The sequence below is a fragment of the Maniola hyperantus genome, chromosome 9 (genome assembly GCF_902806685.2).
Source record: "Maniola hyperantus chromosome 9, iAphHyp1.2, whole genome shotgun sequence".
NCBI lineage: Eukaryota > Metazoa > Arthropoda > Insecta > Lepidoptera > Nymphalidae > Maniola > Maniola hyperantus.
The window spans coordinates 4,399,445-4,417,242 of NC_048544.1; the positions used below are offsets into that span (position 1 = coordinate 4,399,445).

Sequence of the window (17,798 nt, forward strand, 5' to 3'; positions counted from 1 at the left end):
CTAGTACAATATTATAAAGAGATAAAGTTTCTTTGCAGGAAGTAATCTCTGAAACTACTGAACCGATTTTGAAAATTCTTTCACCAGTAGAAAGTTACATTATTCCTGAATCCTGAGTATATTTTGTTATATTTATAGCCATATTTTATTTTGAAATATTCCCTACGAAAATTGTAATAAGCCACCGGTGCGAAGCCGGGGCGGATGGCTAGTTAAGTCGATTCAACGACCTAGAACCTAGTTCCGGTCTATAACATGCATTATACCAAGAAGAGCGGTGTGCAGTGTGGTGGCTTTGGCGTCTCAGGGGCAAAGAGTATGCTATAAGAGCATGCTAAGATGCTAAGAGCCATGGAGCCACCATAGAAAATAGAAACTGTCTTTCTTTATTGTCTTGTTGACGGAGTCAATGAGCCATCAAAGGAAAGTCATATTTATATAGTCAGTACAAAATGAGAACTCACTTGCCATTATAGCACTATGTGTCAACTGTCGTGTCGAAAGTACGATTCACCCGCTAAAATCGTACTTTTGACATGACAGTTGACACAAAGTTAAAATGGCGCATGAGAACATAAAATTTATGCATTATACATGGATGTATTAGGAGTTTTTTTAGAATATTATGTTGACAGATGAATTTTTACAATAATATTTTCGCTATAGCTTTAATATTTACGTTTTTACATAAAACTGCCACTGATACGAATAGGGAATTAGTTTACCCGGAATGTGGACTTATAGCACCATCTCCGTCCTCTATTGGACTAGTGTTCTTCATAAAAATTAACAACACCTCAGACAGAAATGATTACGATGTTGAAATAACTCCAGACGAATGCTGTCTTGAAGAAGATGAAATTGATTGTGATACATTAGAAATAATTGGAGGATGTACAGATTACATACCAAAAGGTAAAATAATCTAAATACATTTTTACATTGCCTTAATATTCATTATAAATTACATGATAAAATAATAATTAACGTCGGTACTTATCTAAGTTAATTGATATTTTTAAAGGTGAAACGAAGAATGTCAAAGTAATTGCACCCCTCTTAATCAATATGAAAGAAAAGGATACTGTGCTGTTTTTTGTTGATTCTAAATCAAACAACGACCATAACAAGAGAGACACAATAAAATCAACTTTGATACTACATTTAATAGAAATAAATTTGATTATTGGACAGTTATAAGCACTGTGAACATAAAGATGAAGATCCATTCAATGGTTGCAGGCCAGTGAAATGTGATGCTTACTATAATGGTAAGACAACCCACATTTTAGCAGAAAGATTTAAAAGATGTGTTGCAGTACCGCCTTGTGTTAAAGATGATGACTCTGATTATCCTAGTGTTATTTACAACCCACAAACAAATCGGTTGCCTTGAGGAATCAATAGTAAATGAAGACCTTGGAATATATTAAAACATCAATGAAAGGAAACGGCAACAAAAAAGAAAACCAAAAGATATTTTGATAATAGAAAAGTTTAATCCAAATACCACATCAGTCATTCCTAAAGATATTTTGATTGATGATATAGGAACAACTACAACATGCAAACAAGAGCAAACAGGGTTTATAAATACAGACGATTTACAATCTGAATTAACAATGAAATCGCGTGAAGAGGGAAATCGTTTAAAATTATTTATAAAAAGTATTTTGTAGACAACAAATTGACTTTGCTGATCCTTGTTTTAGTCATTATAGTGCAGTGTATTTTGATTTGTACAATGTTTTTATGTTTGTCAAATACCTGTTGTTGTTGTCAAGAAAAGAAGTCATTCGAAAGTTTTCAACTACAGACAAGATGCGTCTGTTACGACTCCACTGATTAATACAAGTAATATAGAAACTGATACGACAGAATATCAATATTTATCAGAATCTTCTAATAAAGTAGATCAGAAAATCAAATGTTACAAAGCATGTCAAAAAGAACAAAATAATAATGTGAAAAAAAGTATGTCCGACGACATACTGTCTAAACTTTTAAATAGACGAGATTGGAAAAACTTTCAAACGCAGGTTAGCCCTGAACCTGAAAATAACATTGAAGAGATACTGAAAATTACTCCTATAAACAACCAAGTGAATAATTTTCCCAAGGCTGAAAAACATGTCGAAACAAAAGTAGCTTTCGAAGATGAAATAATGAATAATGTAATTTATAAAAAGCAATCCAAGCTAGTAAATGCTGTGAATGATACAGAAACTTTGAATGAATTGAAGGATGGTCAAGAAATTGAAGCTTTATCTTCAGAAAAGGAAATAAAATCCTTCAGTTATAATCATTTCAATGCAGTAGTCTCTGGGTACAGAGCTAACTTAGCGATGAATAGTGATTTCAAAGATGGAAAATCAAAAAAAGGAACTAGGTCTAACTCAATTGAAAAAGGTGCTCAAGCATATTTTTCAAACGACTCCATAGATGATTTCCTTTCAGAAAGAGGAGTGATTTACTTGGCGGGTGAAAATATGTCAAAATATACGTTTTCAAGTAGTTCTAATGATATGAAACAATCACTCACGTCTTCAGGTTCTAGTAAAACTTCTAAAAATTTTGTTAAGAACATCTTGTCCTTGTTACACAAAAAATCTAAACAGAGCCCTTCTTCAGACCCAGGTCAAAACAAGGACATTGATCTGGAACTTATCCACATGTCAAGAGCCTCGGTTTATTCTTCTACTAATGATTCAGATTGTTTAAAAAATTTAAAAAAAGATTCAAGAACTTCTTTGTAATTTGTAAGATTTTTATTTTATGGATCGTATTATTTGTTAGGCGTAATAAATTGTTAACTTTAATGTTTACGTGTTTATTATTTCTCACATTTTAGATTTCACACTGAATTCTAAATAAGGTGCTGATAAACTTGAACATTCATTTGTCATCACAGTTTGCTGTACAACATTGAACATTACTCGCTTTTATTTTTTTCGAATTAGACAACCAGTAAAGCGAAACATCAATGCGAATACTTTCTCGATCATTCTGAGCAGTCCACGCTCCAACCATACCACCGGCACCTATCCATAGGTAGAAATCCTCGAGGTCTGGATGGTTGACCAGTGCTTTGTGTGTTTGTGTGTGCGTGTGTGTGTGTGTGTGTGGGTACGTACGTGCATATGTGGTGTCGAGTACTCGTAATAATATTATAAAGTTCGGTAGAAAGCTCATTAGGTACAAATGATACAGAGGTCAGGTTTATCAGCATCTTAAAATTACAAACGAAAAGAAACTTCTTATAGGTACAATCTAAAAAAATATTTTTAATCTATATTATTCCTAATGACATCAGATGGAGTGGGACAGCCTGAGCAAGTACATGGCGGGCATAACGTTGAAGTTGGCTCCGTTGGCAATGTGACGTATCTCCCTGGCGTTATCTGATAACAAGACAAATTATAAAAAATAAAAACCCATAACAAACAGCAGTGCCCCCATGTTGCCCATAACCTTATAGCAGTTCTCATCTGAGCCTCGGAGCAAGTTCTTAGATACAATACTGTGTAAGAACCTGTTACCTGTGTAATGTAGGAAAAGAAATCGATCAAGTGCAAGTCAAACTTGCACGCGAACGGTTCCGTACCAACGTACAAGAAATAAAACTTTTTAATTTTTTTAAATTTTCTTGGCGGCCATTTTGAAATTCTTATTGTTTTTAATTATAGCGGCAATAGAAATACCTACACATTTTGGAAAATTTCAACTCTCTACATATTACTGTTCAAGACATACAACCCGCTGTCAGACGGACGGATGGACGGACGGACGGCAGCGGAGGCTTAGTAATAGGGTGCCTACGGGTACCGAATCCTAAAAACTGCATCAACATGGCGGAAGGTATTGGACCCTTGCAGCATGAGGTTGAAGAGTTAGAACCAAGAATACCTACATATATACAACAATCTTTATACAAGCCACAATAGTCAATATACATTCAAAATCGATTGATCCGTACACGGTGTAGCAAGAACGCTGGCAAAAACGAAGACAGGTGATAGTACTCTACCGATGGTTACTGATATGATACCATTAAAAAACGCGATTTTTTTTTTAAATTCACGATCATAATTGCAAATAAAACATCAGATTGACGCTAGAACTCAATGAACGTTACGTAAGTATTCGAATTTCGAAGTCAATGCCGCGTCGTAGTTGGGGCATTAACCCGATTTTTGCACGCTATACATTGCGGGTTTGAAAAATACTATATCACTAAAAACTACAAAATGAGGCTAATGGTTACTGGTATTGGATTGTGTTTAGGGCCTACCTATAACAATAACGCTAAGTTTTTGCTAGCGTTCTGATTACACCCGGTATAGTCGTTACAGTTTAGATAAGCAGTACCACTGCACCATCAGGTTGAGGAATTGAGATCTGGATTAGTATATTGGCAAAGTTTATACACTGGTAGCCACAACATCTAAATCGGCAGATCCTTAGCTCTCACGACTTAGGTGGGCACTGTCACTACAGCATCAAGTTGTGGAGTTGGAACCAAAAAAATCATGCCATGCAAATTGCCATGAGAATAAGTTCAGTAAAGTCATTAAAGATTAGTAAAGTTCAAATTAAAACGAGAAACCACTACATAAGTGCAGGACCTATGCCTCCAGCAGTGCCTCCTCAAGTCCTGATCCCTGTGTGTGGGTATTAATTTTGAAAAAATTAGGTACCTTTATTTTTGGGAAATGAATATTCCCGACCAATTTGAATCTCGGCAGTGGACCTCTCGTAACACATAAACACTGAAATTTAAAAAAAAATTGTAAATAAATAAGCTCATCTAAATTGAAATATCATATTTTTCTAATCAAATATTTAAATACATACACCAGGCTGAAAGTATTAAAATTAAATCGATCAATACCGACCGTTGATTTAATAAATTATTTATTTTTCTCTATCTCCGATAGTAGGTATTGTTTAGCAGCTTCTCCTCAGCTTTTCCAACTTTGGAAAAACTTACGTGATGGTACAACATTGCCAATGAAATTTATTGTCGAAATCTGTTTAGATTTGACGGAGCTATGGAGTTACATCGACAAAAAATCATCCCCTGTCCTGCAGGAATCCTATTGTTTTCAGGATAGAAATACTCTAAATGCTAATCCAGAGTATTCTCGTAAATGGGCCAAATTGAATTCATGTTCGTTCAGTTTAAGCGCGGCGCGCCAATTACTAAGAGCACAATTAATAAGAACACAACAATTTAATAAAAAATACTGTTTTGGGCTCTAGGTGTATCGCTTACTATCTTATGCTCGCGACTTCGTCCGCATGAACTACATAAAATATCTCAACCCCCTATTTTACTCTCTTAGAGGTTGAATTTTACGTCATAATCGCTATATGCATGCCAAATTTCAGCCCAATCCATCCAGTAGTTTCAGCTGTGCGTTGATAGATCAGACAGTCAGTCACCTTTCCCTTTTATATATTTAGATAAAAGCTTCTTTTTTTACTACGTTTGCACTAATTAGATTAGATTTATTTTTATCCTTCCTCATATTACAATTATTTTCATTTGTATAATTACTAGTTTTTACTCGTAACTTCGTTCGCGAAACTTTTTTCAGCATTTTTTGCCATGATAAAATTTATACAGTATTGTAGGTAGGTACCTACCTAATACTCGGGGATAAAACTATCGGGCAATGTGCAAAGTAGTCAACAAAAAATTATATTAAGTAGGTATATACTTAAAATTTTAAGTCTAATACTTACTATCTGTAAATAATAAGAAAATACAGGAATTATTAAATGACTTGGGTATGTTACAGGCAAAGTTTGCAATGTGAGTAATGTCAAATCTTTCTGGGAAGTAAAACTCTACCTATTCAACTGAGCTGCACAATATTTTGACGATTTGCTTCAGTAAAGTGATCTTCAATAAAAACGGCGAATCAAAGAAACCCTTTACGTAGTATTTATTCGATGTTATTTTTTTCAAAAATGTATGTGTTCTATATTATATACAAATTAGAACAAACTAAAAAAATATAAACTTACGGTTGCGGGCTAGAAATAAATGAATATTTTTAAGTCTATTTGAATTTGATTTTAGATAAGTAGGAACATTGGGTACCTAAATTTAAATTTCATTTTTAAGGATGCAAGATTTGCACACCTGTGTCTGAAAACAAAACAAGAATATTTGAATAATTTTGATTCAGTGTTATTAATTTTTTTAATTAAAAATGAATAAATAAATTAATTAATGCCACTAAACTTGCACAATATTGTGTTTTGATAAAATAAAAATAAAGTTTCATACTAAACATAATATTTATTTTAGTTTGTCACTCTATATAAAGACAAATAATAATAATTGTAGGTATATGATAATTATTGTAGTTAGAAAATAATATTTAAGGTTTTGGAAGGTAGGTAAATTACCGTAGCAGTACTTGCTAGCTTTAAATTCAAAAAGTATTGTTATAAATTGTTGAACGAATATGATATATTACATTCATTGTAATATTTAAATTGATTAATAAATCATACCTCAGTTGACGGTGTATTATCCGCTTCTGGTATCTAAAGTAGCATTTAAAATAAATAATATTATTTTTAATAATAATATCCTAATAAATTAATTATGAAGCATACAATTCATAACTTACCGTTTCACTCTACAAAAAATAGAAGAAAATAGTTTAATTTTTACGGGGTTAATCTAATTATGGTAAAACTAGAACCTAACCTCATACAAAATGAATAAAAAAAACTCGTAGCTTTAGTTTTAAGTTCACATAATCAATATCTTACAAATCGAACAACCGACAGTTAAAAAGTGTAAGTAATTCATTATTTTCAAAATTTTGACGACCTCCCTGGCGCAGTGGTGAGCGCTGTGGTCTTAATAGTGGGAGGTCCTGGGTTCGATTCCTGCCAGGGGTTTGGAATTTTATAATTTCTAAATTTCTGGTCTGGTCTGGTGGGAGGCTTCGGTCGTGGCTAGTTACCACCCTACCGGCAAAGCCGTGCCGCCAAGCGATTTAGAAGCAATCTATCTACCTACCTACCTACCTACATAATCTATCGATCGACTAATCATTATGTTACAGTTAGTGTGAATGTTTGGTAGTTTTCTATAAAACCTGTATAATTAGATATTTAACTGAAGCTTTTATTTCTTTTCTTAAGTTAATTAATATTTGAAATGTTTATTTTTCTTTAGACTGCAGGTTCCAAACCTGTAAGTAACAACAATATTACTTAATACCTAGTTTATTAGTGGTTAAGCATGTACCTACCTACCTATTATGTGAAAAAAATGTTTAAATATATTTTTCCTCATGATTTTTTATTCATTGTCTTAACCACAAAATACATCTATGTAGGTAAGTACCTACTTAATATGTATTTCAAAGTCAAAGTCAAATAATTTATGCAATTTTTTTTTTATTTTATTCAAATACAAGTTAGCCCTTGACTGCAATCCCACCTGGTGGTAAGTGACGATGCAGTCTAAGATGGATGCGGGCTAACCTGGAAGGGGTATGGCAGTTTTTTAATAAACCCATGCCCCTTTGGTTTCTACACGGCATCGTACCGGAACGCTAGATCGCTTGGCGGCACGGCTTTGCCGGTAGGATGATAACTAGCCAGGGCCGAAGCCTCCCACCAGACCAGACCAGAAATTTAGAATTATAAAATTCCAAATCCCTGCCAGGAATCGAACCCGGGACCTCCCACTAATAAGACCACAGCGCTTACCACTGCGTCAGGGAGATCGTTAAAATAGGTACTTGAAAGAGTTTGTTTGAATAAAAAGTATTTCTATTCTATTCTATTGATTCAGTCCTTCGAGTAGTTTAAAGGCGCTATAAGACCGTAAAGCTGGCTCGTCCACAAAACATCAAGGGCGTCGTCTCACTGTAAGTACCTACTTGTCGATATAATGTAAGTAGACTAGTTACTTACTGTAGCCGCAGTAGTTTCATCAACCTGTAAAGGTTCAAAATAGAAAATACTTAGGTAACAAATCAGTACTTAGATCTTTAAAACAAAATTTCTTATATAACAATTTTAGATTTGCCTTTGCACTTTAAGAAAATTGATTAAAAGTATACCGCTGAAAAAAACATACCTACTACACAATCGAAGATTATGTAGATGAAAAAAAAACACACAGCCGAATTGAGAACCTCCTCCTTTTTTGAAGTCGATTAATAAAAGAGCTAGGATTTGAGTTGCAGCTCGCTCCAGCATTAAATTATTCTTAATAGAATCTTTGAAAGAGTAACTGCCGAATTTCTTGCTGGTTCTTCTCGGTAGGAAAGTCATCCCGAACCAGTGGTAGACGCATTTGAAAATGTTTGTTTGAATTCATAAAAATATTTCTATTCTATTCTATTGATTCAGTCCTTCAAGTATGTTAAAGGCACTGTAAGTACCTACTTGTCGATATAATGTAAGTAGACTACTTACTGTAGCCGCAGTAGTTTCATCAGCCTGTAAAGGTTCAAAATAGAAAATACTTAGGTAAGATCAGTAGATCTTTTATAACAATTTTAGATTTGATTTGGAACTTTAAGAAAATCTATTAAAAGTAGGTAGGTATAGGTACCTACTCCTGAAAAAACGCATACCTACTACTCAATCGAAGATTATGTAAATGATAAAAGACCTTGGATTTGAGTTGCAGCTCGCTCCAGCATTATACATTATTGTATTAAATCGAATTGTTGAAAAGAGTAACCGCCGAATTTTTTGCTAGTACTTCTCGGTAGAAAAGTCATCCCGAACCAGTGGTAGATGCATTTGACAATCAAATACTTAGTACTTGAAAAAGTTTTTTTGAATTAAAAATATTTCTATTCTATTATATTGATTCAGTCCTTCGAGTATGTTAAAGGCGCTACGACCATAAAGCCAGCTCGCCCGCAAAACATCAAGGGCGTCATTTCACTGTACCTATGTATAAGTAAGTAGGTAGGTACTTACTGTAGCCGCAGTAGTTTCATCAACCTGTAAAGGTTCGAAATTTAAAATACCTACTTAGGTAACAAATCAGTAGATCTTTTATAACAATTTTAGATTTGCCTTTGCACTTTAAGAAAATCTATTAAAAGTATACTCCTGAAAAGAAGCATACTACACAAACGAAGATTATTTTTGAATTTTTTTTTGAAAATTAAAAAGTACCTACCTACTTGAAAAGTTTGTTTGAATTCATAAAAATATTTCTAATTTATTGATTCAGTCCTTCGAGTATGTTAAAGGCGCTACGACCGTAAAGCCGGCTCGTCCGCAAAACATCAAGGGCGTCGTCTCACTGTACTCTGTAGGTACTTGTCGATATAATGTAAGTAGACTACTCACTGTAGTCGCATCAGTTTCACCAGTCTGTAAAGTTTTAAAATGTAAAATACTTAGGTAGGTAGGTATGAATGTACCTATATACTATATTGCACCACAAAAACACAAATGACAGATTACAAAAGGTACCAAATTATTAGGTAGGTAGGTACCTTACATTTTTTCAAGCATAGATACTCGGTAATAACTAATTACCGAGTACCTAGGTAGCTACGTAGGTTTTTGAAGTTGGCTCTGGATTTGGACAAGAAGTTATTATCAACAATTTTATTAGTAGGTCCTACCTACCTACCAACCAGTGGCGTGCAGCTTATAGAGGCATAAACGCACTGCTTACCCTCATTGTAATAAATCAATGCTTATTTTTCATTAAAACCTGCCGTAAAATAAGTTCATACCTAAATGCATACCCTGGCTTGAACTCCTGTGCACGCCACTGCTACCAACTAGGTAGTCATCTACTCAGCTACTTAAGATACTGACGGGTCTTGGCTAGGATTCCCAAAATAATCAACCCATAGCCGGCTCACTACTGAGCACGGGTCTCCTCTCAGACGTGAGATGAGAAGGGTTTGGCCATAGTCCACCACGCTGGTCAAGTGCGGATTGGCAGACTTCACACACCTTTGAGAACATTATAGAGAACTCTCAGGCAGGCAGTACCTCACGATGTTTTTCTTCACAATTAAAGCGAGTGAATTTTAATGTTTCAAAACGCACATAACTCCGAAAAGTTAGAGATGCGTGCCCGGGATCGAACCCCCGACCTCCCGAATAGGAGGTGGACGTCGTAACCACATTCACACACTTATTATTTCGTAACATAGAGATGTCAACCGTCATTCATACTAAACCGATTTTGTTGTAATGTAACAAAGTTGTTCGTATGAAGTTTTGCATAAAATAATAATAATACCTACCTATTTAGACATTATTATGTGTAACACTTACGTCATCTGGCTGTAAAATATAACATAGGCACTTAATAATATTATCTACAATGCTGGATGCATATTTCGCTGTTATTAATCATAGCGCGTGAGATGAGTAGAGTGTAACTAACCGTGTCTACGAGAATGTGACCTAGGCATTAGATAGTTACGAGTGGTAGATAAGACTGATTTTCCAATAATATTCAATTTTTAGGGTTCGCGTACCTCAAAAGGAAAAATGTCGTAAAAAAATACCCCAGTACAGAACCCTCGGTGTGCGAGTCTGACTCGAACTTGGCCGATTTTTTTTTGTATTATAAAAAAAAATACTTTAACTTTTTTTTTAAGCGTATTCCCACTGGATAACTCCAGGGCCCCAAAGTCCCATCCTCCTTTGTTATTTCAGTAGTTTTACTATGGCATAGTATGCGACAGGTCGAGATGGCAATCGGAGAGGGAACGCCCCGCACGCCCGTACAACCCCCGCGCTAACCCGGTGCGAGCAAGCACGGGTGACGTGCGGGTGTGAGGGGCGTCCTTCCGCCTTATACCCCGATTGCTATCTCAACCTGTCGCGTACTATATATCCTATATTTTAGCTTATTTGGTCGATGTTGTGTACCTACCTACTAACCTCTTCGATAAAATAATAATAAAAGTAAGTTCAATGGAAATCAATTCACGCTTCATTCATTGACGACCTCCATGGCGCAGTGGTAAGCGCTGTGGTCTTATTAGTGGGAGGTCCCGGGTTCGATTCCTGGCAGGGATTTGGAATTTTATAATTTCCAAATTTCTGGTCTGGTCTGGTGGGAGGCTTCGGCCGTGGCTAGTTACCACCCTAGCCGTGCCGCCAAGCGATTTAGCGTTCCGGTACGATGCCGTGTAGAAACCAAAGGGGTATGGGTTTAATAAAAAAAAACTGCCCCTTCCAAGTTAGCCCGCTACGATCTTAGACTGCATCATCACTTACCACCAGGTGAGATTGCAGTCTATGGCTAACTTGTATCTGAATAAATAAATAAAAAGGTATTATAAACGAGATCTGTGGCCCTACCGCGGTTGTTCGACAGCTACAATGTCCCGATCGCAATCACCTCTGATTGGTTGACGCTCGCTCACTATTGGCTACAATGTATTGTTGCAACAAGAATTTCACAAATTCAGCCAATCACAGCAATTGAGACTGTAATAATGATTGATGCAGGTTTCCCGCAATCGAGGTGAGGTTCAAAAACTTACGTATGGATGTAATTGTCCCAGCGTCAACAAAGACACGAGGATGGTAACAGAAAACAGCATTTTAAGGTGGCTTTGAAGACACATTCTGGAACGGGCACTAAATTAATATAACGTGAGTCCTTTGAATAGAAATATTGTACAAAACGCTGACAAAACGAGTAGGTCAGTCCCGTTACAACTAAAATATGTTTTTCACACAAAAAAATGTATTTTTAACTTAAAATTAGATTTCCGTTCAATTTCAATTTGGATAAATGTCAGGTAGGTACTGAAACTTTCGTTTCGTTTTTACGACAGCCAATTCAATTTCAATTTATTGCACCAATAAAATAAAAATAAATAAATTTTTAGACAGTTCATTCGTTGAATATTACATATAATTTTTTAGCCCTTTTTTAGGGTTATGTACCCAAAGGGTGCCAATTAAATAGAGTCCATTAGTTACATGACGTCTTCAATGTAAATTAAAAAAAAAAAGTATAAAATCTTGTAAGATGGTACGAGACCCTTCGTGTGCGAGTCCGACTCGTACTTGACCGGTTTTATTTCGACTTATTTTATTCTTTTCGACTTTTCTGATGCAGTTTTTTAAAAGGCCTGCGTTAAATAAAGTCCCAAGTTCAATCACAATTCTCAGGTGCTTTTATGAAAATTTTGATTTGACTTTATCTACTGAGGGGATAGGTAGATGTAAAAATAAAAAAATGATTATTTGAAAACTTACATACCTACCTAAGTATAAATATATTCAAATAATTGAAACAAAGAATGGGTTAAAAACACAAATAACTATAGTCCGCGACAGGTCGAGATGGCAATCAGGGTGGGGACGCGCCGCACGCCCACACAGCTCCCGCACTAACCCGGTGCGGGATAACGCGGGTGACATGCGGGGCGTCCCCCCGTTTCATACCCTGATTGCCATCTCGATTTGTCGCGAACTATACATGTACATACATATTAACAAAACATTACTCATTTATACATATATAAAGAAAACAACAGTGTTAAGATTCTGTAGGTACTTATAATAATATATACATCTTTACAATTTTCTTAATATATTTATTTTTTATTTTAAAGCTAGGCATTCACGGCCCGACCGGTTTACGATTCGAATCCGTGTGTGAATAGATGCTACAAGTAGGTTATTACGCCAGACGCCAGATACGCCAGAGCCTAGAAACTTTGAGTAAAGATCCAGTAGGCGTATTCCCTCAGACTAAGAATCAAGGAGACTTGTCAGACAGAGTAAAGATCCAGTAGGCGTATTCCCTCAGACTAAGAATCAAGGAGACTTGTCAGAAAGAGTAAAGATCCAGTAGGCGTATTCCCTCAGACTAAGAATCAAGGAGACTTGTCAGACAGAGTAAAGATCCAGTAGGCGTATTCCCTCAGACTAAGAATCAAGGAGATTTGTCTGACGCGTATACCCGAAAGAGACAAAACAACAAAAGAAATCATACTTACGTATGAAAGGTTATGTTTCATAATTTGCGTTCGCTACAACTTTTACAGCCAATCACACAGAACTGCACCATAAATGGCTTCTACACACCTTCAATACGGAATTTAAAACAGAAAACTAAATAAAAACTCATAAGATTCGCGATAAATTACTATCACAGAGGTTTGTTGGGCACAGTTGTCATCTGTGCCCAACAAACCTCTGTGATAGTAATTTATTATTTTTAAAAAAAAGCTAAGCTATGACAAAGACAAAAAACGGTGTTTTTGTCTATATCACTCTTCAGAGCTTTTCTATACACCTAGCTTGCTCTAACAAGGTATTATTATTTTGGTGCCAAGTCTGCTCGATTCTTAGTCTGAGCGTATTCCATATTATGTCAGTGACTATGTAATTTAAGCGAATGTATGGAAAAGTCTGTGCCACCCGAGCGCAAAGTTGCATGCTTTTTGTAAATATTTATATTTAAAATTCTATGTGCTCTGTTACCATAAAATAATACCGCAATGCCTTAGTGTATTAAACGTTGAACGTAAATACGAAATTTAATTGAAATTGGTTTTATACCAGTAATCAAATAAAACTGTAGTAACATCGCGCCCCTAGGCACGTGTTTAGTTTGCCTTAGGAATAATCTGCCTCTGTCCACCACACTGACCAAGTGCGGAATTAAGAAAGAATAGGCCTGCTGCTCGGATCGCGATTGTAAGTCCAGGTCTGTCCGTGTAATGAATGTCTAGTATCAGATCGCTTTTACACCTGTATGTTTTACACACGTAAAGTAGTAGCTTACGTAATTAATTGACAACAAAACTAAGGTAAAAGACCTTATAAGAGACTACTTTTAAAGGCCCATATTACAATGCAGTTCTTTGAACGAGACATGACATATAATTTGATTGTTACTATATTTTTATAGTGTTTTATCTACACTTCAAGGAAATTTCTAAATAATTTTAAATACATATCAAAAATTGCGGATTCCTGCCGGTCCGCACGCAATTTTGACATGTATCTATTTAAAATTATTTAAAATTTCCTTGAAATGTAGGTAAAACACTATAAGAAATTATGAAAATAAAATGTCGTAAGTTAATCATGTATGTAAGCTACTTACGCAAGTAAAACTTACAGGTGTGCCTTGCCTTACAAAGAGTATTTATTTCGCTTCTTCGCTTTTTTCTTGATACTTGACGACGCCTCTTTCGATCAACTCGGGGATTTCAACGGCGAGCCAAGGACCAAGCTGTAACAACAATAATATAATGACAAGACAAGAAAAAGAACGACTTGATCAAAGGGGTTTGAATATCTTAGTATAGAGCCTGGCATACCTACATTATATCCTTTTTTAGGGTTCCGTACTTCAAAAGGAAAAACGGAAGGGGTCCAAAGGATCACTTTGTTGTCTGTCTGTCTGTCTGTCAAGAAACCTACAGGGTACTTACCGTTGAGCTAGAATCATGAAATTTGGCAGGTAGGTAGGTCTTACAACAGACATTTGGGGAAAAATCTGAAAACCGTAAATTTGTGGTTACATCACACAAAAAAAAATTGTGGTCATAAACTAATTTAAAAAAAAACCTAATTATTAAATTAGGTTTTTTTAATTTTCAAAAACTATATCAAGTGGCCAGTGGGGTATCATATGAAAGGGCTTTACTTGTGCATTCTAAAACAGTTTTTTATTTATTTTTATGCATCATAGTTTTGAATTTTGTACAAATTTGAATTAAAATTTTGAAAATTTTGAATTATCGTGAAAAAATACGACTGTAGTACGGAACCCTCGTTGCGCGGGCCTGACTCTCAAATGGACGGTTTTTTTTAAATAGCGGCCACATTTAAAACCTACATTAATCAATAGCTGGCATCAAGACAAACAAATATTGTATGAGACAAAATGTTCCAAAGTGTCACGTTTCTGAGATATAAACTATCAAAGGTGTACTGGTGGCTAGACTGTTGTAGGTAGTAAAAATTATAAATTACAATCCCTGTAATAAGCTAACTTGACAATGGGGCCAATTCTCTTGTACACAATCTCTAAACTAAACTAAAATGACACGTCTAAATCTATTGCTGTCACTGTCATATTGTTGCTTGTGGAAAAGGATAGTACTAGATTTAGTTAGACCTGTTAATTTAGTTTAGTTTAGAGATTGTGTACAAGAGAATCAGCCTCATTAATATTCACTTACCCCCAAAGCCATAGCATGAGCAATACCGAATCTGGGCACATTCCTAGCCCACAATGGTTTAAAGTGGTCCGTGAGGCATATCTTGCCCCCTCTGTACATTTTTGCAGTCTTGCCATCCAGGCCTGGTAATGCCAGTTCTGGTGCAGTTGTCGGATACGTAATTGGTATCTGAAAAGAAAATTACATATGATATGATTGTCTACACTCCAGTTTTTTTTTAAAGAACATTAGTCAAGTTTATCATGATGACTAATATTCCCCTTCTTCTTCTTCACTCTGGGCTGGTTTCCGCACTTAAACATTTCCGTCTGTTGTGCGTTAATATTCCCCTTTCTGCTACAACTAACCATAACGCTTGTGCTAGGAGTAGGTACGATAATAGTGCAAAGGGTGTCGTTTAAACCGGCAACCTTTCGGGTTTCAGTCCTCTTCTTTAACTGTTGAGCAATCGAGGCTCTAGTTATAACCTACTAGTGGATACCTGGTATGTGCTACTATGCTAAAAAATAAAAATATTCTAAGACCATCTTCTCTTATTGCCTTTCTATTAAAACCGGATTGGGGCACATCAGATGAATGGTTTCAAAGTTTATAACAGACACAGGTAGAAACATGAAACATAGAGATGATGACGATTATTTTACAGCTGCATCTTTAAAAAGCAGAATAAAAAAGATTGGCACAGATTCTGTTGTCTTCCTGTAAACTTAATTTAGAGTATCTGCATCTTTTTCTTTTAAATATTGCTAAAAAGGACAGAACATGAATTTTACATTTAAAGACTCTAAATAGTCCATGCTACTTAAACAATAGGCTCGCGACTGGCAGCTAAATTCATAAGGTTTGACAGCTCTAAATTAAATTTAAACTGTCAAACCGTGTCTGTCCTTTTCATAATAGATTAGTAAGAAGAGGATGAGGAATACTCTAAAGTTTAGGTGTGCTCAGAATCAGTACCAGTGTATACTTACATCAAATTCCAAATCAAACTCGTACTTCAGCAGGTTATGGACATACCAACATTTGCCAAACCACCTTGTGCCTGTCTTGTCAGATTCCAGTCTGAACCAGTCATTGTCTGCCTCTTTGTTGTTTTGAACATACTGCAACAAGTCATTACTTATATTGTACTAGTTGATGCCCGCGAATTCGTACGTGTGGATGTAGGTTTTTGAAAATCCTGTGGGAACTCTTTCATTTTCTGGGATAAAAAGTAGCCTATGTCACTGTCCAGGTCTTTGACTCACCCTTTCAAAAAATCAAGTCGATTCGTTGCTCCGTTGCGACGTGATTGAAGGACAAACCAACAAACCAATAAACCAACAAACACACTTTCACATTTATAATATGGGTCGTGATTACAATATGGGTAGTGATTTACTTATATTAAGAACTAGCTGATGCCCACGATTTCGTGTGGATTTAGGTTCTTGAAAATCCAATGAGAACTCGTTGATTTTCCGGGATAAAAAGTAGCCTATGTCCAGTTTTTGACTATACCTAGAATCTATCTCGTGTAAAATATATAGATATAAAATGGTTTTTAGTGATTTACTTATATTAGCTGATGCCCACAATTCGCTTGGATTTAGGTTCTTGAAAATCCTGTGGGAACTCGTTGATTTTCCGGTATAAAAAGTAGCCTATGGCAATCTCCAGTTTTTGGAGAAAGAAAAGAAAAGTACTGACTCAGTGACTAACTCATTATCAGGATCGGATGTGGAAACCTACCACAATATTAGCCCAAGAAAACTCCTACTATGAATGGAAAGGGGTCACAACCCTCAACAATGAAGAATAGGATGCAGAGTGAATCGTCATTAATATTCTGATAGCAATATTTTATATTTTATCTCAACCAGCTGTTATTCTATTGCATGTAGGTAAGTAATTATTATATTTTTACTGCAGCCCCATTGTCTGGGGAAGTTATAACTAAATCTTTTTGTACACGTATGACTGTCAAGTTAGATATAAAAGTTCTTACGAAGATTTATGGTATAATTTTATGAATACAAATGACCCACATTTTCTCATGCACTAAATACTTGAAACCCCTATCGGAAACGTTTTGTACAAGGCTAAAGTTTTACGAACAACTAAACTAATACATGTGCCTTCCAATAAAGTAATTGTAACTGTAAATTACCTTTATCAAAGCTTGGTATTCCTCTTTTAATCTACTCGTCCATAACTCTTTGTCTCTGGGTCCTGCTTTTGTTTTTAGTAAAGGTATGCTGCTTAAAGTTTTCTTTGTGCCTTCATCTACCATTTTTGTACACTTGTTTCATAGAATTCTTTAGAAAAAATATTATTTTGAATGATTTTGAATAAAATTTAATTCACGTACCATTTGATGACGTTTACGTGAACTGTCATTATATTGTTCTCCAATCTCCAATTGTTCTCTTTGCTGTCAAGTCAATGTTATGTCAATTAGTGATGTGGCAACTGCGGTGTATTTACTCGACCTGACTCGACCCAACTCGACCTAAATCTATACCACAGTATAATCACCATCACTATTCACTTTGACAATTTAAGAGTCGAGAAACGGAAACTAAATCCCTTGGATGAATGATTACCCAAATCCAAAGTGTGGTAACA

The 17,798-nt window shown here is 35.5% G+C and overlaps 2 protein-coding genes, 1 long non-coding RNA gene and 1 pseudogene across 4 annotated transcripts; 2 read left to right on the forward strand and 2 right to left on the reverse strand.

Annotated features, from left to right (window-relative positions):
- The first annotated feature begins 630 nt into the window (after positions 1-630).
- Positions 631-1,736, forward strand: LOC117985195 (uncharacterized; annotated as a pseudogene).
- Positions 1,737-1,871: 135 nt separating this feature from the next.
- On the forward strand, positions 1,872-2,756 carry LOC138402765 (homeobox-like protein HDP1). Its single transcript, XM_069500728.1, has one exon. It carries the CDS (start codon positions 1,977-1,979, stop codon positions 2,754-2,756), a length of 780 nt encoding a protein of 259 aa, XP_069356829.1. The 5' UTR covers positions 1,872-1,976.
- Positions 2,757-3,264: 508 nt separating this feature from the next.
- Positions 3,265-4,827, reverse strand: LOC138402770 (uncharacterized). Its single transcript, XR_011237107.1, has 2 exons — positions 4,698-4,827; positions 3,265-3,401 (listed from the first exon to the last, which is right to left on the reverse strand). It is a non-coding gene; the product is annotated as an uncharacterized lncRNA (long non-coding RNA).
- A 7,702-nt stretch (positions 4,828-12,529) lies between these two features.
- Ufc1 (Ubiquitin-fold modifier conjugating enzyme 1) lies at positions 12,530-17,583 on the reverse strand. 2 transcript variants are annotated; one of them, XR_011237100.1, is made up of 5 exons: positions 17,341-17,583; positions 16,163-16,294; positions 15,192-15,359; positions 12,923-14,236; positions 12,530-12,878 (listed from the first exon to the last, which is right to left on the reverse strand). XR_011237100.1 is itself a non-coding variant. In XM_069500729.1 (4 exons), the coding sequence occupies exons 1-4, from the start codon at positions 17,461-17,463 to the stop codon at positions 14,150-14,152; spliced, it is 510 nt and encodes a 169-aa protein (XP_069356830.1). In that variant the 5' UTR covers positions 17,464-17,583; the 3' UTR covers positions 12,530-14,149. The 2 variants fall into 2 exon arrangements, 1 of the variants encoding a protein (XP_069356830.1); XM_069500729.1 differs by having other exon boundaries at positions 12,530-14,236.
- Between the last annotated feature and the right edge of the window lie 215 nt (positions 17,584-17,798).